Raw genomic sequence first — 18041 nt, 5'->3', positions numbered from 1 at the left:
GTATGGACACCCTAAGGAATTTGCCTATTTTGACTGTAAAAACATGAATATTATACTGTTTTTTATGTGCAGTCTGCTTTTTAAAGTTCTTGAGCATTTGTTAAACATGGTTACATAATCAGGAAAAAAAATATTTTGTTTTCAAAAAAAGGTTTAAAAAAAGCTTATATTTGGTAGTCGCCATCAAGCTAGCGGGGCAAAGTGGACACCCCCATGGGGCAGTATGGACACCTCAATGTTTATAGGAAAAATGTCCTGCGATCGTTCTCAAAACCTCGGAAAATGAAGTGCATATTCAGGAAACCATAGTGACGGGTCACTGTGCCACTGAAAATATGATTAAAATCAATTTACGACATTTTTCGTAGAGATGCTTTCAATATTGCCTCCAGGTTAGTTTTAATCAAGAATTGACGATTTTCAACCGATTTGTGGTTCCACTTCATAATTATTGCATTGAATGCTACATATTTTTGGATAATTTTGTGTTGAAGCTATATTTCTTCCTCTTTGAAGTGCCAGCTCTACTTTGCCACCCGGTGTCCATATTGCCCCAACAGTATAAGAAATTTCCATATAAGTTTTTCAATGTCTTAAAGTACCAGAAAAAAATCTACTTTATTTTTGAATATTGCATAAATAATTGAAGATTCAATCAAGAGCTACATTATCGGTCAACTTGCAGTCATTTGCTTCTGAAACCTTATTTAGTGAGGTGTGAATGTTATAATTTTCGAACCAAATAAAATCATGCTCAATTTTTCGATTTAAAATCAATGTTTTGGACATTTTTTCTGAAATTTTAATGGATAGTTTACTCTTCCGATAGGCAACTGAAATATTGTTTGCATTAAAAGTGTAAAAGTATTCGCCTATGCAAAGATACAGGGGGTGTCCATTCTGCCCCGGGTGTCCATACTGCCCCCGGTACCCCTATTATCATATATCATGCTATTGTCATATATCACGGTCATATTTTCAGAGTTGCACATCCCAAAATTTGAACTTTCGAGTTATCTAGTTGTTGCATTAAGGGAATTGATTGATACAAATGGGTGTTGAAAAATTATAGTGATCTTAAATGTCCTAAAGTTGCTTAATTCTCTACATAACGGAAAATAACCTTCACGAGCACCCGTACATCTTCCAAATCCGCCAGATGTCATTTTCGCTCATCCAAAACCGCTGGCCGATCGAGGCGCTGCTCACCTTAGGGCTGATCGTCCTTTGGCCGTTTTTGCTGAATGCCGTGGCACTGTAGTGCATGATGCTACCATAGTCATAGCCCATACCGAAATCCGTGATTTTATCCGTGCCGTAGTGTTGGAAGTTCGCCTCCGCCCCTTCCCGCACGTTCTGCCACTGAATAGTCACGAACTGATCGCGATCGCTGGCACTGTGCATGTGATAGAACCCCAACGTATGGATCAGCTCGTGAAGGATCGTTCCATGCCGGAAGCAACCCGTTCCGGGACTGGCCGGTTCCAAGTTCAACTGCTGCGCCCCGGAACGACGACCAACGTACGAAAAGCAGCCCGAGTCGCTTCCGGTGATACGAACGTAGTCCACCGTAGATGCCGTACGGGGAACGAAGCGCACACAGCTGATCCGTTCGATGTCTTTGATGGCATCGTCAATGGCGATCAGCTGCGCCGTGTCTACGAAAATGTGCATCTATGATATATTACTCAACGACAATTCTCCGCTCCGACTCACCGAAATCGGCTTCCACAATTTCGTAGTTTACAACTCCGCTTGGCCACAAGGACTGTGGCAGCACCACTCCGGTGCGCTTGCGAAGTTCCGTTTGCTGCAGTTCGTCCAAAAGAATGTCACCCTCAAACTGACCGCTTAGCTCTTCCGCCAGTTCATCCGGTTTCAAATGTTCTAGCCTTCGCACTGAAATTCGTTTCGATTCTGTTGATTATTCGTTACTAATTAGAAGAAAATACTCGTTTAATACCATTATCAGGCGTGTTTGGAATTATTCGGCAGTGTGCTGTTACAGCAAATAGAGCCACCAACGCGATAGTTAGTTTCAGCATATCTTAACGGTTATTCACGGACTGTAGGGTAGCTAGCTGAAATATGCATCATTTATAGCGCCAGCCCTTGCAGATTAAACCTAGTTTGTGACGTACAGGTTGAAATGTATGAGCCCCCTAAAATGTAAGGAGATAACTAATCAATGCTTGGATTAATTGCACCGTGTGTTTGAGGATGGAACGTGTTATCGCTTTCGACTGCGGATTAGCCGAAATATTATTGGGAAGGTAAGGGTAGCGTGATTCGCTATCTTAATAAGCCCCATGTTTTCAAGAACACTTGTAGAGTTTTGAGGGCTCCACAATGATCGGTTTATCAGTTTTCTTCGTCACCGTCTGCAAATGATACGACTTTAGCTGATAACAGAGTTCGAAAGTTTTTTGTTCACTAGCGCGAGTTGCCTTTTCATCAGGGCCTTCTGGGCACCCAGGTGGCGGTGATCAGGCCGTCGGTTGCAGAGGCCAACAAAGCGAAGAACGTGGGCATACTCAAAGTAGGCTGATCCATAGGACGTGGAAATGCAACGGTTCCGACAGAAGTAACCTGTGCAGAAAATGCGGCACCAAAGGCCATAGGGCAAGCGAGCCTAATATGTGTCGACAGTACAGACAACGGACACTTAACGGGTGGACCCAAATGTCCAGGCACAAGCGGAGTATCAAAGCAGCCAAAACGGAAGTAAAACAGTTGAATTTAAACCACTGTGATGCAGCCCAGCAGCTGCTTTGGCAGTCAGCCTCGGAAACGAAGACTGTAAGTTCTAGTTTTGGTCGACTAATAAGAAGAAGCATGCGACTTACCTTTTAGTCTCACCCCAGGGGCTTCTAGCTATTGAGAGTTGAACATTTCAGTGCGCATCGTACCTTCGTGATGTGCGTACACGAATTCTCTCTGCTCTTGGAAGTTTTCTTAAAAACTACCTAAAGCAATAAAACAGTACTTTTCAGTGCTAAAATTTAAAACGGTTAGTAGCACTGAAAAGTACCGTTTCAGTACTTTTCAGTACTATTTTTCTACTATTGATCCCTTTACGATCCTTGTTTGGACCCGTGCCTTCGATTTTTCGTTGGACCCTTTGGCGAAAGCTAGCGGTGGTAATCCTTCTTGGGCACCGTCTTGGGAAAAAACCTCTCAAAGGTCACGTCTTCTTTCGTTTATTCATTAAACATGGTATCAACAACAAACAAAAGGAAAGGTGAATCTCTGAATTCACAACTTCCTTCCAAAAAAGTGGGATTTAAAACTGTCACTAAACGTGGCAAGAATGGAAGAAAGGACGTTTCTCCAGAATGCGAACTTTCTTCCAAGGGTGAAATGAATAATTGTATCGAAATGAGTTCGATGCTCTAGACAAATTTTCCGAACCCCAAATCGAAGCAGCCTCTAGCCCAGGCTCTTTGATTCAAGTGAGGAAGCAAAGAGTGCCGCCTATCGTGGTCTGACCACTGAGTTGTTCCGAATTTGGGTGATTTAGGCAGGAGATCTTGAACTTCATTAGGGGAATCAAGGTTTCCTTCCAAATCGCAAAGAAAGGAGACTGTCGCGTTTTGCCGGAAACTCTTAAAGATCGCGAACTTCTTCTCAAACATCTTGAAGACAAGAAGCACAATTTTTTTACTTATGACGACAACACTGAACGTTTGTTCAAAGTTGTCTTGAAAGGTCTCTCAAGTGACTATAAGTCACCTGAAGAGATCAAAAATGGAATAAATTATTTACTTGGATTTTCCCCAGTCCAAGTAATCATTATGAAAAAGAGAACCCAATCTGGCATTGTTAGGAAAGGGCTTTCTCAAGAATATTATTTAGTTCACTTTAACAAAAAAGAACTAAATAATATTAAAGCTTTAGAAAAAGCAAGACTTATGTTCGATGTCCGTGTGACATGGGAACATTTCCAGAACCCGGAGGAAATTACCAGAACCCCACTCAGTGCCGTCGGTGCCAAAAGTGGGGTCATGGTACAAAAAAAAATGTCGCATGGATGCTAAATGCATGATTTGCGGAGGTTCTTCTCACGCCAAGGACGTCTGTCCAGTGAAGGAAGATACCACCAAGTTCATATGCTCTAATTGCGGGGCTTATCATAAGTCAAATTTTTGGAATTGCCCTTCACGCAAGAGAGTCATTGAGGCTCGTGCCAGGCAGATGAAAGATAATATCCGTTACGATAACGGTCGTTTCCGGAATTTTAGTGGGCTTCGTGGCCGAGCGGTTAGTGTCGTCAGGCAGTGAGCGCATCGTGTCATGGGGTGTGGGTTCGATTCCCACTTCAGCCATCGAAACTTTCGATTCCCACTTCAGCCATCGAAACTTTCGATTCCCACTTCAGCCATCGAAACTTTTCGTCAGAAATGTTTCACGGCTGTGCCACTGGAGCATGCTTGTCCGTTGTCTAGTGTTAAGTTACAGTTTGTGCAGCTAAATGGCTGAAGACGGTGTCCGTGTCTTTTTTTTTTAAATTTCCCTGCACAGTTCAAACGAAACGTGTATATTTCTGAGACATATAATGCACATAATTGGAGCGTGGAACATCATGGATATTTACATGATATGTCATGTAAACTTCAATTATATGTCATGTAACCCAGCAGGATTCTGTGTGATTACATGACATATAACACATTTTTACATGATTTCAGACTTAAAATTACATGACGTCATGTTTACATCGCATAAATGAAGTTTACATGACGTGTAATCTTCATTATTTTTAACTGTGTGGTAGAGTATCGAACAATACTCATTTTTCAGTTAAGTATCGCTTGATTAGGAATCATACCCATCAGGAAGATCATAATCATGCTCATTCACAAACTAATTTTAATCCGTCGGGTAGCCGTTCGAATCTTTCAATTTCGAATGTATCTACCCACGGAAAATCCTTTGCCGATATCGTAGCAGAAAATTTGAACTCCTCCCCTGTTCGTACTATGAGTACCCATTCTACTTGTTTAAAATCAAATGGAAAAAAACCCTACCGCCACAGGTAACTCCTCTTCTTCGTCTACCGAAAATTCTAATGGGAAATCATCAGATAATGTACCTACTTCAAGTGACATGTCTGCCTCTGATTTTAATTTTCTAACTGAACAATTGAATCTAATGATTGATGCAATGTTCAAAGCCACCGCTATGACTGAAGCAGTCCAAGTAGGTGTAAAATTTACAAATCATATTGTTATTGCATTACGTTTTTCTAATGGATCCAAATAATAATTTAAATATTTTGAGTTGGAATGCTCCTTCTCTGGATGGTAAAGAGGACGAGCTGTTTAATTTTCTTACAGCTAATAACGTGCATATAGAAGTTATTACCGAAACTTATTTAAAACCTGGATCCAAACTAAAAAAAGATCCTAACTTTTTTGTTTATCGTAATGATCGACTTGATGGGGCATGTGGGGTAGTTGCAATCATCATTCATAGGCATATAAAACATCAACTATTTTCGTCATTTGAAACTAAAGTTTTTGAAACTTTAAGTGTTTCAGTTGAAACACAGCTTGGTAAATATACTTTCATAGCTGCCTATTTGCCTTTTCAATGTTCTGGACAGCAAGTTAATTTGCTCCAAACTGACTTGCGAAAATTGACTCGCAATAAGTCAAAATTTTTCATAAGCGGAAGGTGATGGGTTCGATTCCCAGCCCCTCCACAAAAAACCCGTCCTGCCACCAGAAGACGCCTCACGGAGCACATCCATCCTCCGGTGGTGACTGAGACAAACTGACCCTCTTCGCAGGCAGCTAGCCTCACTAATAGCAGAGCTCTCTCCTACCTGCTCGGTGTGAGAGTAAAAGAGTAGGAGAGAGTGAAACTAGATGTCAATATAGATAAGTTGAAAATAGATCTGTATCGATAAAGCAGCTACAGATCAACTGAGTCCGGCACAGTAGTGGCCACGAGCACGGAATGCCTTAAAAAAAAAAAGAAGTCAAAATTTTTGGTCATTGGTGACTTTAATGCCAAACATAGGTCATGGAATAATTCTCAAAGTAATTCCAACGGCAGAATTTTATTTGATGAGTGCTCTTCAGGATATTTCTCAATTCAATACCCTGATAGCCCTACATGTTTTCCTCTTCTAGAAATCCATCTACGATTGACTTGGTATTAACCGACTCTAGTCATCTTTGTAGCCAATTAGTTACTCATGCTGATTTTGATTCTGATCATGTGCCTGTTACATTTCAAATATCCCATGAAGCGATTCTCAATCCTATCAGCTCCACTTTTAATTATTTACGAGCCGACTGGAATATATATGAAACGTATATTGACTCTAATCTTGATGTTAACATTTCTTTAGAAACTAAACTTGATATTGACAATGCTCTTGAAACTTTAACAAATTCCATTGTTGAAGCCAGGAGCATTGCAATTCCAAAATGTGAAGTAAAATTTGAATCCGTGATTATAGACGATGATCTTAAACTCTTGATCCGTCTTAAAAACGTGAGGAGAATTTCAACGCACTCGCGATCCTGCTATGAAAATTATATGGCAAGATTTGCAGCAAGAAATCAAGAAACGTTTTTCACAATTAAGAAATAAAAATTTTGAAAATAAGATTTCTCAATTGGACCCTGGCTCTAAGCCCTTTTGGAAATTATCTAAAATCTTGAAAAAACCTCAGAAGCCAATACCGGCATTTAAAGAGGAAAACAAATTATTACTAATTAATTGCGTAAAAGCTCAAAAACTTGCTATGCAATTTGAAAGTGCGCACAATTTTAATTTAGGACTTACTAGTCCAATTGAAAATCAAGTTGCTCAGGAGTTCGAAAATATTCTCAATAAAGCGAACGTTTTTGAAAATGCCTTGGAGACTGATTTGGAAGAAGTGAGAACTACACCCCAACCTCTTTTTACGACCGTTATCGGGGGGTCGTAAAAAAATCGGTCGTAAAAAAATCAGGGTTGCAACGTCTAGATGCGGAAATACTGGTTCGAGATCTTCGGCAAAGTTGAAGCATGGGTTAAGAACTTTCCAAAATGGCCGTTCAAGTTTTCATATTTTGGTAAAAGATGGCAACACTGCTCGATTGTTATCAAAAGAGCCAATTTTATGGGGGTGTGATTTGCAAATACAAAAAAAAAAAATAGAGATAACGATACCGAATGTTCACCAAAGTCGAAGGAAGTGTTGCGTGCCATACAATCGGCCGAATCACATATATTCATGTGGCTAGCAACACTGTTTAAGAAGAATAAAGTAAAGATCAAAACCATCAAACTTGAGCGGAACAGAAAAATATAATGCTTAACAACATAGCAATACTCTTCAACTGTAATCCAGTTTTTCATGAAGGGTTCAAATTTTTTTTCGTAGCTGGCAACACTGCTTAAGTGAAATTGCGCCACCAGGCAGTACAAGTGTGCATGCAACTATTGTTTTGCGGATATCTCAGGATCCTGACCACCTACAAAGATGGCGTCTTCGGCAAAGTTGTTCAGTAGCTCAAGGACTATCATTATAAAAGCTATGAGATTCAAAATTTTGCCACCAGGCGGCACTAGTGAGCATGAAACTTTTGTTTTGCGGATATCTCAGGATCCTGGCCATTTAGAAAGATGGCGTCTTCGGCAAAGTTGTTCAGTGGCTCAAGGACTATCATAAGTCTAGCCAAGAGATTCGAGATGGTGCCACCAGGCGGCGCTAGTGAGCATATAATTTTTGTTTTCCGAATAGCTCAGGATCCTGACCACTTAAAAAGATGGCGTCTTCGGCAAAGTTGTTCAGTAGCTCAAGGACTATCATTATAATTGCTATGAGGTTCAAAATTTTTCCACCAGGCGGCACTAGTGAGTATGAAACTTTTGTTTTGCGGATATCTCAGGATCCTGACCATTTAGAAAGATGGTGTCTTCGACAAAGTTGTTCAGTAGCTCAAAGACTACCATTATAAACGCTATGAGGTTCAAAATTTTGCCATCAGGCGGCGCTAGTGAGCATAGAATTTTTGTTTTGCAGATAGCTCAGGATCCTGACCGCTTAGAGAGATGGCGTCTTCGACAAAGTTGTTCAGTAGCTCAAGGACTATCATTTTAAACGCTATGAGGTTCAAAATTTTGCCACCAGGCGGCGCTAGTGAGCATAGAACTTTTATTTTGCGGATAGCTCAGGATCCTGACCACTTAGAAAAATGGCGTCTTCGGCAAAGTTGTTCAGTAGCTCAAGGACTATCATTATAAACGCTATGAGGTTTAAAATGTTGCCACCAGGCGGCGCTAGTGAGCATGAAACTTTTGTTTTTCGGATATCTCAGGATCGTGGCGATTTAGAAAGATGGCGTTTTTGGCAAAGTTGTTCAGTAGCTCAAGGAGATTCGAGATGTTGCCACCAGGCGGCGCTAGTGAGCATGAAACTTTTGTTTTGTGGATATCTCAGGATCCTGGCCACTTAAAAAGATGGCGCATTCGGCAAAGTTGTTCAGTAGCTCAAGCGCTACACTGAAAATATTCCACACGTTTGATCCTAATTTTTTTCAACGTGGATCTGTCGTGTCAAATTGCAAGGTGAAATGACGTGTAAAACTTGTGATTCTGTGAAGGATTGGCTTTGGTTCGATAGCAAAGTCTTTTACACATGATTTGAACGTTTTTTACAATGGCGATATTCAGGGTTGCGATGGATCTTCTTCGTGAACAATGATCGACGCATCTTCGCAATCCAACATTCGCCAAAATTCATTTTTCATTTTTGCGTCACGAAGAGCATCGCAAAAAGCGAACGGATGCAACGTCGAAGAAGCAAAATGAACACACCGATAAGTGGTTCGCGAAGCCTCTCCCCTCGTAGGATTCATTTATCCACGTGCTGTTCATTCTCGTGATTCATTGTAAGGTTGCTTCTTCTCGTCAAGCAAACACTCCACGCTAAGCCAGCTCCACGCAGCGCATGTGATAAAACTACACAGAATGAGGCAACCAATGCAGAACTGGCTGACTGAGTGAAAATTCTGAGTAGGTCGCACTAATTCTGTGAGTTGCCGACGTTTTCGCCTTCGGCTGTCCGAGATCGATGGAAAGGGAACTGTCAATGATATCCCGCGTGGCAGCAAACAGTTGGCCGTTGGTAAGATGGGGAGTTTTCTGAGATGTTTTCTAGCGAAAAGCCGGAAGGTGGTCGCAAATGCGAAAGTTTTTTCCCCATTTGCTTCCGCTTCGGCTATTCAAATGAAAAAATCTCTGAAAATCTTTAAAATTGGAATGTTTTTTTAAATGTTTTCAGGAGCAAAACAAAAATTGAAACGAATTCCGCATTCCAAGCGCTCCTCCTCTGTGCGCAATTCACTCATTCAGTTTTGTTTACCACCATTTGCACAAAACTGTGTACAGCCCCTTTGCACAGAATCTGTGCTGCACGAAAAGAGGCCAATTTTGTGCGCTCGGCACTCATTTTTGAGCGGAGCAAGTTTAGCGTGATTGTTGCAAGCCCACATGAAGATGATCGAAATGAATATTTTTCCGTTCTTCGCGAAGTTCCGTCGGGAGAAACAGCGATCCGAAAATGAAACACGAACGAATGAAGCGCCCGAACGGTTGTTTGTGTTTATTCGCAGATTCTGTTTTGATGCCTACGAAAATTCATCGTGCCTCGCGTTTCCGATCGTTGTTCAGCAACATTGGCGATATCTATCACTAGTAGAACTAGTTTTCCTAGCATGACAAGGACTCACATTTGCCGTTCACGCGTGACAGGACATGTTATTTTTGGAGAAACCGGGTGCCCGTAATGGGTGCCTGGAATCAGAAAACCAAGCAATAAAATTTTGAAAATGATTCTGAAGCTTCCTCCCTGGTATAGTACCAATGAGTTACATAGAAAATCCAATGTTGAAACATTGGAACAAATGTCAAAATAATTAATAATTTCAGGCAAAAATCGTTACAATCTTCTATTGCCACGATTAATGCGTTATATGTTTAGGTTAAGTTAGGTTAAGTATATTCAAAGCGTTTTTTTCTCTTATAAGCAGGTGAAATCAACTCACCTGTAAAAAATCTGAACTGCTACGGCAAATGAAATGTAATATGTTGTTAACAAAATGTTAATAAAATCTTAAATTTGTTTTACCAAATTAGGATGATAGTGTTGTCTAATAACACAGAACACCTAGATATAAGAAATGAATGTAATGTTTGGAATGATACTAATAAAGAAATTATAAAAAAAAATCAAGCAATCGCTAATGAATCCTACTGCAAAGTTAACGATAAATTGTAAATTTACGTGTTTTAAATTTTAATTTGGAGCTTAAAGCGACTGGTTTTGCACCATCGTTTGATAAGTTTTACAATTAGTGTAAATTCACGTGTGAAACACATTGATCCAGCTTGTAGAATGTTTTCAGTGTATCATTATAAAAGATATGAGATTTAAAATTTTGCCACCAGGCGGCGCTAGTGAGAATGATGTTTTTTGCGAATATATCAGGATTCTGACCACTTAGAAAGATGTCGTCTTCGGCAAAGTTGTTCAGTAGGTCAAGCACTATCATTGTAAAAGCCATGAGATTGAAAATGTTGCCACCAGGTGGCGCTAGTGAAACTTTCGTTTTGCGGATATCTCAGGATCCTGACCACTAAGAAAGATGGAGTCTTCGGTACACTTGTTGAGTAGCTCAACTTTGCCCAAGACGCTATGTCTATGTAGTCAAGATCCTAATATATCCGCAAAACAAAAGTTTCATGCTCACTAGCGCCGCCTGGTGGCAAAATTTTGAATCGTATAGCTTTTATAATGATAGTCCTTGAGCTGATAAACAACTTTGCCCAAGACGCCACCTTTTTGAATAGTCGTAATCCAGAGCTATCCGGAAAACAAAAATTCTATGCTCACTAGCGCCGCCTGGTAGCAAAATTTTGAATCTCATAACTTCTATAATGATAGCGCTTGAGCTACTGAACAACTTTGCCGAAGGTGCCATCTTTTTATGCGGCCAGGATCCTGAGATATCCGCAAAACAAAATTTTCATGCTCACTAGCGCCACCTGGTGGCAAAATTTTGAACCTCATAGCGTTTATAATGATAGTCCTTGAGCTACTGAATAACTTTGTCGAAGACGCCAGCTCTCCAAGCGGTCAGGATCCTGAGCTATCATCAAAACAAAAGTTCTATGCTCACTAGCGCCGCCTGGTGGCGGAGTTTTGAATCTCATAGCGTTCATAATGATAGTCCATGAGCCACTGAACAACTTTGTCGAAGACGCCATCTTTCTAAGCGGTCAGGATCCTGAACTATCCACAAATCAAAAGTTCTATGCTCACTAGCGCCGCCTGGTGGCGGAATGTGGATCTCATAGCTTTTATAGTGATAGCGCTTGAGCTACTGAACAACTATGCCGAAGACGCCATCTCTCTAAGCGGTCAGGATCCTGAGCTATTCGCAAAACAAAAATTCTATGCTCACTAGCGCCGCCTGGTGGCAAAATTTTGAACCTCATAGCGTTTATAATGGAAGTCCTTGAACTACTGAACAACTTTGCCAAAGGCGCCATCTTTCTAAATGGCTAGGATCCTGAGATATCCGCAAAACAAAAAAATCATGCTCACTAGCGCCGCCTGGTGGCAAAATTTCGAATCTCATAGCGTTTATAATGATAGTTCTTGAGCTGCAGAACAACTTTGTCGAAGGCGCCATCTTTCTAAATGGCCAAAATCCTGAGATATCCGCAAAAGAAAATTTTTATGCTCACTAGCGCTGCCTGGTGGCAAAATTTTGAACCTCATAGCGTTTATAATGGAAGTCCTTGAGCTACTGAACAACTTTGCCAAAGGCGCCATCTTTCTAAATGGCCAGGATCCTGAGATATCCGCAAAACAAATGTTTCATGCTCACTAGCGCCGCCTGGTGGCAAAATTTTGAACCTCATAGCGTTTATAATGATAGTCCTTGAGCTACTGAACAACTTTGCCGAAGACGCCATCTTTCTAAATGGCTAGGATCCTGAGATATCCGCAAAACAAAAAAATCATGCTCACTAGCGCTGCCTGGTGGCAAAATTTTGAACCTCATAGCGATTATAATGATAGTCATTGAGCTACTGAACAACTTTGTCGAAAAAGCCATCTCTCTAAGCGGTCAGGATCCTGAGCTATCCGCAAAACAAAAATTCTATGCTCACTAGCGCCGCCTGGTGGCAAAATTTTGAACCTCATAGCGTTTATAATGGTAGTCCTTGAGCTACTGAACAACTTTGCCAAAGGCGCCATCTTTCTAAATGGCCAGGATCCTGAGATATCCGCAAAATTTTGAACCTCATAGCGTTTATAATGATAGTCCTTGAGCTACTGAATAACTTTGCCGAAGACGCCATCTTTCTAAGTGGCCAGGATCCTGAAATATTCGCAAAACAAAAAAAATAATGCTCACTAGCGCCGCCTGGTGGCAAAATTTTGAACCTCATAGCGTTTATAATGATAGTCCTTGAGCTACTGAACAACTTTGCCGAAGACGCCATCTTTCTAAATGGCCAGGATCCTGAGATATCCGCAAAACAAAAGTTTCATGCTCACTAGCGCCGCCTAGTGGCAGAATTCTGCAATTCAATGACCACCATATGTTAGCCCTTGAACTACTGAACAATTTTGCTGAACATCATGCTCCTCTATTTGAATATTTTTTAAGATAATGATCATTTATAAAAACGGTCGTTAATCTGAATTTTGGTCGTAAAAAAGTGGTCGGAAAAAGAACCGTCGGTAAAAAAACGGTCGTAAAGAGAGGTTGGAGTGTATAATTAAAAAATTCAAAAATATGAAAGCTCCTGGCGATGATGGAATTTTCTTCATCCTCATCAAGAAACTTCCAGAAAGTAGCTTATCGCTTTTAGTTGATATATTTAACAAATGTTTTCAATTAGCATATTTTCCTGACAAATGGAAAAATGCTAAGGTTGTTCCAATTTTAAAACCAGACAAAAATCCTGCAGAAGCTTCTAGCTATCGTCCAATCAGTTTGCTTTCCTCCATCAGTAAACTTTTTGAAAAGGTCATTTTGAACAGAATGATGCCCACATCAACGAAAATTCAATTTTTGCCAATGAACAGTTTGGATTCCGCCATGGACATTCAACCACCCATCAACTCTTACGTGTAACAAATTTGATCCTTTCAACAAATCTGAATGTTATTCTACTGGTCTTTGTGGAATTCCAAGAATAAACCCGTAGAGGATTGCCCAACGATGCCAATACTCACTATACGATGCAGATCGGCACGTCTTGTCGGGTCGGTAGTCCACAGGAGAAAGAGGACGAATTGTGCTACTGCGTACATACGTTAGTGGTATGCGTGTTGGCAGTGCATGCCGACTCGGTTGGATAAACGTCAACTGGCAGCAAACCGAGCGGTACATTGTATAGCATACTATCTCCCATAATAGGGTATCCCACATCCCACTCCTTCTCTAAAAAAAATGCAATCCCGGGGAAATAACTTCAATTTGGCTTATAAAACCAAAATTTGAAACAACAAAAAATTTGCGGAAACCGGGAATGGAACCAATAACCTCGCGATTGATAGGCCCGTGCTTACACCACGCGCCTATCGACAACTTGATGTGGAATGCTGCTAAAACGATGCATAGAGCGTTACTATTGCAATAATCGTTCCATCATTCAAGCTAAAATTTCGATAGTCCAGTTGACTGTGTGTATATGTTTATAGATGTGTTTGTAGAAGCTCTGTAGCTCTTTCCGTCAAGTTGACTTAGGATTACTAGAAATGTTATTGTATAGAGCACATACTCAACACTAAAGCTTATCTGCTTAAGTAACGTTGCAGCGCTTTCAAAAACAGATACCAGTAATTATCGAAATATTATCTATCAAATACACTCCTTCCAGCATTTCAGACTTATACTACTTTCCGCTTTTATTATTCTTGTCAACTCTTCAAAACTCGATAGACGTCGTTTTTTCTCGTCTCCATGTTTGAAAACTGACAATGCGAGCAGCATAGAATATATTGTGTATTGCGATGATAGATTGCAGATTACACGAAGTCACAAATCAACCTTACTTTGCCTTCTTTTCACTCAAATCGGCTCTTCCGTGGGATAATCTAAATTTGGCCTATTCCATGGACATTAGATGCTGGGCCGGTACATCGCTCTCTGTTTTTGACAACATTGCTGTTGCGAGAGAGGCAAAACAACACAACTGCGGGTAAAAAACAAATGCAGTTTACTTAAATTTGAGTTAAAAGAACGATTTTTTTCGTTTGATAGTCTGATTTCTCCGTGTAGGAAAGTTGCATATTGCACTTTCAAATATACTCAGAAATGGATCACACCTTCACATGCACATTTACCTGAGAAAGTGCATAGATTTTTCGAACCATATGCCGAATAACATATGAAGACATGAATATAACATTGGCACCATTAATTATAGTCATTGAAGCTTTATCAAGTGACACAATTACCTTATCAAATGATTTTCAACACATTTTTTTATAATCCAGGATTAAACAAACAGATTAGCAAAACAAACCCTGCCGAAAGCATACACGGAGCCACCAATCAACCCTCATCAAACAAACTCTCCTTTTGTTTTTGATATTGCTAAAACGTAAACAAACCTCGATGACGTGAAACGTTCTCATAGCATAGAGGTCTACAAGCAAACTGCCATGAACACCAACACATGATCCATCTCATTGACATAATTTAATTCAGTCTCGGGCCGAGACTCTCGGCTGCCGTTGCCCGACAACTTTGCCATCTTCAACATAACCATTTAGTCCTTACGCCTAAGTCATTTCGATTCCGCAATCTGCCCAAAATATTTTATTTCACCGACGTCAATATTTTGAAAACCATCCATAGTGGTTGTGTACATGTATGCGACCATGGTTATGGCGCTCAATAACATAGGTGCCATGGTTGCGAAACTCAGAGGAAAACAATATGCACTCTGTCTCGAAAACACCCAGAATTTGGGTGTTAATTTTTCGAACTGGGTAATATTTCCGTATTCGTTTTGACGAGTCTGAAAAACTTGTGCAAGTTTCTCTGGGGAAAACAAAAACAAATTGTGTATGACGAGTGTATGCGAGTGTTCCTGATCTCAAATATCACTAAGCTATATAGGATTCCCACGTCCGAAAACTTCTCCTCATATACACGCTTATCCCGTTTTTGAACGGTGCAATTTCTCTCAGGGTAAAAGATTTTTGGAAATATTAAGTAAAATCGTTTCGTATTACTGGCTTCCATCAGATTTTAACCTACTGACAGATTATTCTGAACGGTGGCGTTTAGTTGCTTACGTAGTGCAGCCTTTGCCTACTTGAACAGCCTCTTATTCCACAGAACATCCGCTCTCGTGGATAACACAAAATCTCCACTGAGCATCCCGACACGTGTCAGATTCTTAATATAATGAAGTATTTTACCGAGCGTCGCATCTCGTGAATCAAGCATTTCTAAATCTCTACTAGGCATCCCGCCTTGAGGTAAACTTTCCTTCTAGTCTTACGAACGTCCCGTTTCGTGGCAGATTTCGAAATGCATTTCATTGAGTGTCCCACCTCGTGAACGAAGCACTTGAAATCTTCCACTGAGCATCCCACTCCGTGGTTGACTTTTTCTGTATTCCACCGAGCGTCCCGTCTCGTGAAAATTTCTTGATTTGCATTATTCACCGAGCGTCCCGACTCGTGACAGTTTCCCTTATCTGCGATATTCACCGAGCGTCCCGTCTCGTGAAAAAAGCATTGAAGAACATTATTTTCATCAGCTTGAAAACTCCAAACAGCTACACGCCGTCTATCAAACAACACCGCTATATTCGTAGGGAAAAAAATATGCACGCTATCATCACTTGGCGCTCATCTTGCGCAAACAAAACAAAGCAAACACTTGAGCTTATTTCGTTTCGATGCAAAACACCAAGAAAAAATAAATTGAACATTTTATCAAGTGCGGCAAATATTTCCTACTTTTTCCATCGACGCCAGCCACCACTGTCAAATATTCCACGCACACTTGCAGCACACAGTACTTTTTTCCGATCCTATTTTTTTACCCAAGCCGGACATGTTGAGCAATCCTCAATTTGTTTATCCTCTCGATTCGCTTTTAATTATTAGCAGCAAACAATTTGCTGCTAACCTGGCAGGATCGCCATTGTGGAATTCCAAGAATAAACCCGTAGAGGATTGCCCAACGATGCCAATACTCACTATACGATGCAGATCGGCACGTCTTGTCGGGTCGGTAGTCCACAGGAGAAAGAGGACGAATTGTGCTACTGCGTACATACGTTAGTGGTATGCGTGTTGGCAGTGCATGCCGACTCGGTTGGATAAACGTCAACTGGCAGCAAACCGAGCGGTACATTGTATAGCATACTATCTCCCATAATAGGGTATCCCACAGTCTTGCTCTTCTAGACATTGAAAAAGCATTCGACAGTGTTTGGCATGAAGGTTTGATTGTAACATTAAAAAACTTTAATTTTCCAACATACATCGTTAGAATAATTCAAAGTTATCTGTCAAATCGTACACTTCAGGTTAATTATCAGAACTCCAGGTCTGAAAGACTTCCTGTAAGAGCTGGTGTTCCCCAAGGCAGCATTTTGGGACCAATATTATACAATATTTTCACATCTGACTTACCTGAGTTACCTCAGGGATATCAAAAATCCTTGTTTGCGGATGACACAGGCCTCTCCGCCAAAGGACGAAGTCTGCGTGTCATCTGTAGTCGATTGCAAAAAAGTTTGGATATTTTTTCTTCATACTTGCAAAAATGGAAGATTTCTCCTAATGCTTCCAAAACTCAACTAATAATATTCCCACATAAACCAAAAGCTCTTTATTTGAAACCTTCAAGTAGACATGTTGTCACGATGAGAGGGGTTCCAATAAATTGGTCAGATGAAGTTGAGTATCTAGAGCTCATGCTAGATAAGAATTTAACTTTCAAAAATCACATTGACATTTAAACAAATTTTCAGGCCAGCCATGTTGTATGCTGTACCAATATGGACTGGCTGTTGTATTACCAGGAAGAAAGCTCTGCAGAGAATTCAAAATAAAATTTTGAAAATGATTCTGAAGCTTCCTCCCTAGTATAGTACCAATGAGTTACATAGAATATTGGAACAAATGTCAAATAAAATAATTAATAATTTCAGGCAAAAATCGTTACAATCTTCTATTGCCACGATTAATGCGTTATATGTTTAGGTTAAGTTAGGTTAAGTATATTCAAAGCGTTTTTTTTTTCTCTTATAAGCAGGTGAAATCAACTTACCTGTAAAAAATCTGAACTGCTACGGCAAATGAAATGTAATATGTTGTTAACAAAATGTTAATAAAATCTTAAATTTGTTTTACCAAATTACGATGATAGTGTTGTCTAATAACACAGAACACCTAGATATAAGAAATGAATGTAATGTTTGGAATGATACTAATTAAGAAAAAAAAAAACGAAATATAGGAGCTCTCAAAGGAGAGTGTCCGAAGCCGAAAGCGGAAACTCCAGGAATCTGACACGGATCAACATGAACCAAGGAGATCCAAACGCAAGAAAAAATTGAATCGATGTGAAGACTATAGATATGATTTGGTTCCTACTAATTGCTTCTTCGAATTATTTTTGAATGATCTCAGATTTGCTATTCGATTATAGTTGTTAAGTTAGTTTAAAAAAATGGCAAAGGTCAATTCTGAATTAATTTTCATGCTAAATGGGGAAGGATTGTCATGCCCCTAGCGCACCTTGTGCATTCGAACATCCTCATTCGTGTATCTGTCAAACATCGTTTGCCTTCGGGTCATCAATCTGTATTTGGTCGGTTACCTTCCTGGAGAAGGAAGAAAACAAGAGTTAGTTCAACTTGTGACTTGAAACGTGTACGTTGTAATTTAACCAATGCATACAAGAAAGAACCCCCCTGTTTGATCATACTTTGAACGCATGAGACGCATTGAGATTGAGACACATCTCGAGAAAAATCAGACGCACAAA

General features: G+C 40.2%; 1 protein-coding gene across 2 annotated transcripts; it reads right to left on the bottom strand.

The window, feature by feature from the left end:
• Positions 1-734: 734 nt before the first annotated feature.
• LOC5564570 (seminal metalloprotease 1) lies at positions 735-13308 on the bottom strand. Of its 2 annotated transcripts, XM_021852806.1 has the most exons (4): positions 13256-13308; positions 1964-2162; positions 1717-1899; positions 735-1658 (listed from the first exon to the last, which is right to left on the bottom strand). In XM_021852806.1, exons 2-4 carry the CDS (start codon positions 2043-2045, stop codon positions 1126-1128), a joined length of 798 nt encoding a protein of 265 aa, XP_021708498.1. In that variant the 5' UTR covers positions 2046-2162; positions 13256-13308; the 3' UTR covers positions 735-1125. The 2 variants fall into 2 exon arrangements, with proteins under 2 accessions (XP_021708498.1, XP_001648916.2); XM_001648866.2 differs by lacking the exon at positions 13256-13308 and having other exon boundaries at positions 1964-2293.
• Between the last annotated feature and the right edge of the window lie 4733 nt (positions 13309-18041).

Source organism: Aedes aegypti, chromosome 3 (assembly GCF_002204515.2).
Source record: "Aedes aegypti strain LVP_AGWG chromosome 3, AaegL5.0 Primary Assembly, whole genome shotgun sequence".
NCBI lineage: Eukaryota > Metazoa > Arthropoda > Insecta > Diptera > Culicidae > Aedes > Aedes aegypti.
Note: the sequence above shows the minus strand (reverse complement) of the source record. Positions and strands in the feature narration are given on the sequence as shown.